This window comes from Brassica oleracea, chromosome C9 (assembly GCF_000695525.1).
Source record: "Brassica oleracea var. oleracea cultivar TO1000 chromosome C9, BOL, whole genome shotgun sequence".
NCBI lineage: Eukaryota > Viridiplantae > Streptophyta > Magnoliopsida > Brassicales > Brassicaceae > Brassica > Brassica oleracea.
Genome location: NC_027756.1, coordinates 3,419,657 through 3,427,101, shown reverse-complemented (window position 1 = coordinate 3,427,101; position 7,445 = coordinate 3,419,657). Strand labels below are relative to the sequence as shown.

Below are 7,445 nucleotides of genomic sequence, written 5' to 3'. Positions count from 1 at the left end.
AATTTTTTTAAATAATTTAAATGGGTTATCCGAACCCAAACCGAACCCGTAAAGATCCGAACCGAACCTGAACCGAAATTTATAAAATACCCGAATTGAGCTGAAATCTTTGAACCCGAAAACCCGAACGTCCGAACCTATGTGAGATAACGGAATATTGTGCTATTCTTACTACCAGCTCTGTCCGGCATCATTTCTCAGGAAACTTATAGTATGCTTTTTTTTTGCATCTCTTGTTTCAGGGTGGATCTCTGAAATGTCATTTGAATCCTTTGTAAATTTGGTTCATATTATAAGAAAGGATCAAAACGAGGGTTTTTTCAAACCAAAACAAAAACTTTCACAAAAAGAGTTTCATTTTATTTATCACGCGGAAGAACCATGAGTGACATAACAAGCATCAACAAAGACATAGTCGTTTTGACAATATAACATGCTTCGATACTAAACAAGTAGAGATTTTCATATGGGGACGATGTTGGTAACAGAAACCATAACCATCTCGGCTTCAAGGACTATGGAATCATTCACCAAATATCCACCTCGTAGATCTCTAATGTAGATTATATTTAATCCCACTTTATACCCCGGTCGAATCGGATACCAAGCTGCAGCTGCGACATCAAATTGCATTCCTTTTAGATATTGACAAAGGTCGACATATAATGTTAATTACATTTACATTGTTCTACATATATTTCTTTTTCCTATATATCACTTACAATATCCTAGTCTGTGGTTGGAGCCTAGCTGATCCCTCAATCTCAGATTAACCGCTCCCCAGGTGGTTGTGGCGACTGCGTTTGGCCTAAAGCCTTGAGCTTCTAGGTTAAAAGGGAGATGGGGTGCTCCTGGTCCGACTCCTCTCGGGTTAGTCTCTAATCTCCTGATTAATTATACATTACAAAAACAATTACTACAGTTCAGAATTAATCTTTTACACATGTGGAGACTCTGAAACAAAGTTACATTATTCTATGATATGCATGGTTACCAAAAAATATGCAATATGAATCATTAGATAAAGAACTAACCAGTATCGGTCTCCGACAAGAAAACTTGGAGAGTTATAGAACTTATTTTGCAAGGTGGAGAAACGAAGTAATCTCCAAGTGAAAACGTTGTTTGGAGGGTTTGATACAAATGTGACACTCTCTTGTTGTTCGACCGGTTTGACGATGAAGATCTCAGCACCAAAAGAACAAGTGTCTTGTACGATGTAACCTTGACTGGAATTGTGGAATGTTGAAAGAGGAATCAACTGTGCAAATCCCCACTCTCTATATCCTTGGTTGTATCGTTTCACCGTTCCATCTGCAGCCCACAATATCAATAGAACTTATACGGGCTGAAATATATACTTCTGTTTTACAAAAAGTATCACTTAGACATTTTTCACACATATTAAAAAACTGATTAAAATGTATTTATGTTTTCATTAACGTCATCTATTTAATCAATAGCATTTTAGATAAATATATTTATTTATAAGATCAATGCATTCTACAATTACAATTGAACTAAAAATAAGTATAAATTGCATTGAAATTATAGAACGACATTTTTTAAGTACAAGAAAAAAATGTTAAAATGACACTTAATATGAAACAGAGAGAATAGTAATCATGTTGCAACGCCCTCGATATCCCCACCAGTGGGCATTCACGTCTGCTCAGTCGGCATGTAGGTCCAACACCCACGAGTGGGTGAGCGCATCAATGAACCGGGGGTTCATAACTTTAATAGTTTATTAATTTTTTTTTTCGTATGATTTTTAAAAAAAAAATACGCAGACCAATAGCGGGCCGCCACGTGGCATGTGGCCCGCGAAACAATGATGAAACGGGTTCATCTGGAGGCACCTCTGCGAGACGAGTTCATCAGATTCTATTATTATTATTATTTTTTTTTTTAGATGTGTGAAAGCTTCTCCCATAAACCTTTGATGCTCATACTCTGATAGGTACACTAATTTGGGAAAGCTTTTAAGATTTGTGTTATTACCACAATTACCACATGAGCCAAACCTACACTATATCATGTGGTGTGGTGCAACCAGAGCCGGCCATGGGCCATGCTATGTAAAACATTTGCAACGTATCCCAAATTTTTTTAAAAAAATTACATACAAATACAAATAGGTACTAAAAAAAATTTTAGGCTACCAAATTTGTAAAGAAAAAAATTTACATAAAAACAGCCACAAACCCCCAAAATTTCAGTGGCGGCCCTGGGTGGTGCAACGAGGACATTACAATTTGTGGTGACGATCGTAAGTCGTAATTTGTGGTATATGATGTAAACAAGTTCTCAAAACCTTTCAAAATTAACGTATTTATCGTCCGCTGGGCGATGAGGCCCATAGGCCGAGTGGGTGGATTTGGAGAGCCCACTGGTGATGAAGGTATTAACACATGCATGCGTACCTTACATTGACCAAAGGTCCAAAACGGAATGTATCCAAGTGGTAATCGATCCTATTCTCGACCAATATAGGGAATAATAACATAGTCTCTTATTGGCAATTTTAAGAAAATTCACATAATGAGAATACATACCACTGACAGTCAAGTATTGGCGCTGTCTGGCATTGTGAACAAAGAGTTTGAGATCAACATCAACCTCCCAGCCTGTGGGAAGAGATTCTGTATCTTCGATCCTCACGTAAAGTGATACATGATTGTTTCCTCCATCGTTTTTATTACCAGTCACGTACAAAATCAACCTCCTGATTTGGTGCACACATAAAAACAATATATGTTTTTCTTTTTCTTTTTAACAACATACATTACGTGGCTTTTGTCACAACATGCATTTTATCAAAAACAAACCTATCTGTAGTGAGAAAGAACAAACCATTTGTAACCAGAAGCTTCGAAAACAGAGGACTCGTAGGGTTCAGATCTCTCCCTAATCACAGAGAAGCTTCCTATTGTTACGATCTTACTTGATGGTCGCTGGTTTCTCAACACTCTCGTCAGTCCTGTCGACCAAAACTTTCACAAGCATTATAAAACAGGTTTCCATTTTTAGAAAGAAAACAAAGGAGAAAAAGTAGACCGCATGCATACCCAAATTCGTGTTGAGATTATACTCTGTTTCCAAAACAGAGGAGTCTTTGCTTTCTGTGACCTGTTATTTGTGTTTTTTGTTAAAAAACGATGTTTAGTTACTTTAATATAAGCAAAAGAGAGATTCAGACCTGTCGAATGAGGAACTCTGCAGAAGAGGAAGTGATAAAGAAAAAAACGAAAAATATGACTCTCAAACTCCATGTCCTATTCTCCATTCTCCCTTTCTTTGTTAAGAGAAGTGTTTTGAGGAAGATGAAGTTGTGTTTGGCATTGTATTTGGTAAGAGTTTTATTTTATACACAGACAAAAATGGGTTCCACTAGATGATCTTTGTAACCACGTGCTTGAACAAAGCTGCAACTGAGCCACACGGCTAGTTCGTGTAATTTGACTCGTAACACAGTGCATGGTTTTACTCGGGGTGGTTGAAAACAATTTATAAGCTGACGAGGCTCAGAACATAATTAACCCTAGCACCACGAATGGGTCCTTAATTTTTTTTTTTTTTTTGGTTTTTGTCTGATTAAAAAAGAAAAAATTTAAAAATGAACCAATCGCGGTCCGTCCCGTGTCAGTGAGTCCGCAAACAGTGGGAGTAACCGACGCTTACTACGCTTGTTCAAGCGCTGCTTCTTACTATTTTCTATTTTTTTTAAATGGTTAAGCATGGAGTAAACACCCGGTTAATGGTGGTCTCAGATACGACGACACCTTAGTGGGTTGATGTGCCATCCAAAATGATCTGGATTGTTGATCGAATGTTGGTAAGAATGTAAATAGGGTTGGCTGCCTATTCCCCCCCTAGACACATATGCCTTACTTATTACCCCCAAACTACTAAGCTCTTTACTAACCCACCCAAACTTATATTTCTCTTCGTATATCCCTCCAAACTTTTAAAATCCCCCTCAGTAATTGAATTCCCAAATCGTGATTAATGAAACAAAAATCGCGTTTAGAAAATAGTGATTGCCAAATCAAATTGGGGCTTAGGTTTCTTCTTTTTTTTTCCAACACAGAAACAACAAAGAGATAGAGACGACGAGAACAGAAACAGAGAGAGAGAGAGAGAGAGAGAGACGGGAACGAGAGAGAGAGAGACGGGAACAGAGAGAGAGAGACGGGAACAAGAGAGAGAGAGAGACGGGAACACAGAGAGAGAGAGAGAGAGAGAGAGAGACGGGAACAGAGAGAGACGGGAATAGAAAGAGAGACAACGAGGAACAGAGAGAGAGTCGACGACGTGGAACAGAGAGAGACGACTACGAACACAGAGAGAGAGACGACGACGTGGAGGAGCAGAGAGAGAGACAACCAGGGGCTGACGACGTCGAGTAACAGAGAGAGAGACAACACAGAGAGAGAGACGACGACGTCGAGGAACAGAGAGAGAGAGAGAGAGAGAGAGAGAGAGAGAGAGAGAGATAGACGGGAACATAGAGACAGAAACGAAGAAGATGACCGAGAAAGAGATAGAGACAGGATCGAGAGAAGATAATGCAGTGCTTTGTAGTTTTTTTTTTTTAGTTCTTTGTAGTTCCTCTCTGAAAAAAGAAAACATGGATCCAGCCTTTGGGGGTATCGAGGTTTACCACTTGCGAGCCGACTTGATAAATACTACGTGTTTGTCATCTTGATAAATACTACGTGTTTTGTACATGTGAGTCGACTTGATAAATACTACGTGTTTTGTGACTTGACAAGAAAATCACACGGTTGTGAAAATATAATCTCACAAAGAAAAGTTGAGCACTACAACAAAAGTCACAAAACAAAGAAAACGATTGAAAGTTGAAACATAGTAAAACGTCAAAGGTTGAGCAACAAAAGCAACAACAACAAAAGCAACAGAAATCCACTAGTCTTGAGCTTGAGTAGATTGAGTAGGTTGTGTAAGTCTGATTTCTTCATGGACATGAGAAGAAGTGCCCTGCCACAAAACCAAACAAGAGGATAAATACATTAACAATTTTTGAAATTTGGTTGATATTATACCTCTTCCACGGTTTGGTGTGTCTTCTTCATCTTTTTCTTTGGATGGACTTTGCAACCAAGTGCGTTATGGCTGCCTCACCGCATGAACCACAATGGACTGTCCGACCAGCCCTTCCAAGCTTCTCCGCTTCCCTCTTCTTCTTCTTCTTTTTTGGTGATTCAAATTTGCTTTTTATTCTAGGAAACTTCTTTTGCTTCTTCTTCTTCTTTCTACCTGGTTGATCAGGCTCAGGAGGAGCAACTATCAATCCTAAACCCGACTTCATCCATACTCGTGGTCCTCTAACAGGTTCTAGATTGGTGTTGTAAATATATTGCCACATCATGGTAGAGAAGAAGTTTGAGACATAATCATCAACTTTCAAACCTTTATCAATCATTGCTCCATAAGCGTGTTCACACGGAACTCCACTTATTTGCCATTTTCCGCATGAACATGTATGCCTTATTGTGTTGACATTATGTCTATCATTGTCAACAGAGACCTCAAAGACTCCACGGGTTGCAGGTGTCGTCACACATTCATCTGCGATCTTCTTCTCCTCTGCAAGCAGTTTAGCTACATACTTTGAACAGACCCCTTCATGTTTCATAGATGTGATGTGTCTTTTGGCGATGCGTTCCATTGCTTGCCTCCTTATCATCTCAAGCATTGGGACCATTGATTTTGTTCTAGATTTTGTGATAGTGGAGTTAAAGGATTCTGTCGCGTTGTTGTCAACGTTTTCACAGCAGCTTCTAAGCTTGTAAAAAGGTCGAGACCAAGTTTTCGGCAGCTCCTTCATAACATCATTGTACAAGGCCAAATCGTATGCTTGTAACTTCTTGACATTATAGTCAAATTCTGACTTTGTATAGCTCCGAGCAATATCCCATATCCTCGGTTTCAGCAAGTCTTTCTTGGCATGATTCTTTTTCACATTCTCCGCAATGTGTTTCACACACTTTCTATGCTCAGCATTCGGTAACTCTGACTCCATGGCACTTTTCAGTCCCTTTGATCTATCTGAAATGATGACAAACCTATTCCAATCTTGCAGAACTAAGTCATGTTTTATTTTCTTGATAAACCATAACCAACTATCAGTTGTCTCAGATTGAACAACGGCCCAAGCAATCGGGTAGATTTGATTGTTGGTATCATGTCCAACAGCAGTTAGCAACACCCCTTTCACAGCTCTCTTCAAGAAAGTACCATCAAGTTCGATAATTGGCCTACAATATCCTCTCCAAGTGTCCCGAAGAACCCCAAAGCAGACATAAAAACCGTTGAAAACATCTTCCCCTGCTTTGTTTTTAAATGTGTCTACAATGGCTGTCGAACCCGGATTTGTCACCATGATCTCCTGTGCGTATCCTCGAAGATGAGCAAATTGCTCCTCATACTCTTTCTCAAGCCATTTCAGAGCTAAAAGTCTGCCTCTTTGGCACTGATTCTGTGTACTGACTATTTTCCACTTCTCCTTTATAATCTGTTGAATCTCCTCGGGCATCAAATCCGCTTTTTGTCTCACCTTATCTAAAAATAGTCTTGCAATCACCGGACTTTTCAACAACTTTCATTTTCCATCTGGAGTGCAACTATGATACCTATACTTCGTCTTCAACAACCATTTCTGACTTGCAATATCATAGGAGCAATAAATCCACCATTTACACTTCCCACCAATGCCACACACATATGAGACTTTTGTCTTATCCCACCTATCTTGCTTAATGTTTCTTCTCTTTCTCAAAGCATACTTCAAGACAATCTCGTTAAACTCATACAATGTGTAGTAGCTACTCCCCAAATTTAAACTCAAATCCAAATAAAAAAAAATCTGAGAAAATAAGCTTCAAAATTCTCCATACCTTACAGGAACAACCCCTTCATCATTCTTCAATTTCTCTCTCTCCTCTGCATCTCCATTCCTCACTGTCTCTCTCTCCTCTGCATTATCTTCTCTCGATCCTGTCTCTATCTCTTTCTCGGTCATCTTCTTCGTTTCTGTCTCTATGTTCCCCTCTCTCTCTCTCTCTCTCTCTCTCTCTCTCTCTCTCTCTCTCTCTCTCTCTCTCTCTCTCTCTCTCTCTCTCTCTCTCTCTCTCTCTGTTCCTCGACGTCGTCGTCTCTCTCTCTGTGTTGTCTCTCTCTCTGTTCCTCGACGTCGTCAGCCCCTGGTTGTCTCTCTCTCTGTTCCGACGACGTCGTCGTCTCTCTCTCTCTGTTCCTCCACGTCGTCGTCTCTCTCTGTGTTCGTAGTCGTCTCTCTCTCTTTGTTCCACGTCGCCGACTCTCTCTCTGTTCCTCGTTGTCTCTCTCTGTTCCCGTCTCTCTCTCTCTCTCTCTCTCTCTCTCTCTCTCTCTCTCTCTCTCTCTCTCTCTCTCTCTCT

At 39.8% G+C, this 7,445-nt stretch overlaps 2 protein-coding genes across 2 annotated transcripts; both read right to left on the bottom strand.

Moving 5' to 3' along the window:
* Positions 1-375: 375 nt before the first annotated feature.
* On the bottom strand, positions 376-4,129 carry LOC106316619. The gene is made up of 7 exons (XM_013754503.1): positions 3,203-4,129; positions 3,072-3,132; positions 2,857-2,983; positions 2,559-2,728; positions 1,035-1,314; positions 723-886; positions 376-614 (listed from the first exon to the last, which is right to left on the bottom strand). Exons 1-7 carry the CDS (start codon positions 3,287-3,289, stop codon positions 463-465), a joined length of 1,041 nt encoding a protein of 346 aa, XP_013609957.1. The 5' UTR covers positions 3,290-4,129; the 3' UTR covers positions 376-462.
* A 690-nt stretch (positions 4,130-4,819) lies between these two features.
* Positions 4,820-6,825, bottom strand: LOC106316991. Its single transcript, XM_013754858.1, has 2 exons — positions 5,070-6,825; positions 4,820-5,004 (listed from the first exon to the last, which is right to left on the bottom strand). Exon 1 carries the CDS (start codon positions 6,560-6,562, stop codon positions 5,096-5,098), a length of 1,467 nt encoding a protein of 488 aa, XP_013610312.1. The 5' UTR covers positions 6,563-6,825; the 3' UTR covers positions 4,820-5,004; positions 5,070-5,095.
* Between the last annotated feature and the right edge of the window lie 620 nt (positions 6,826-7,445).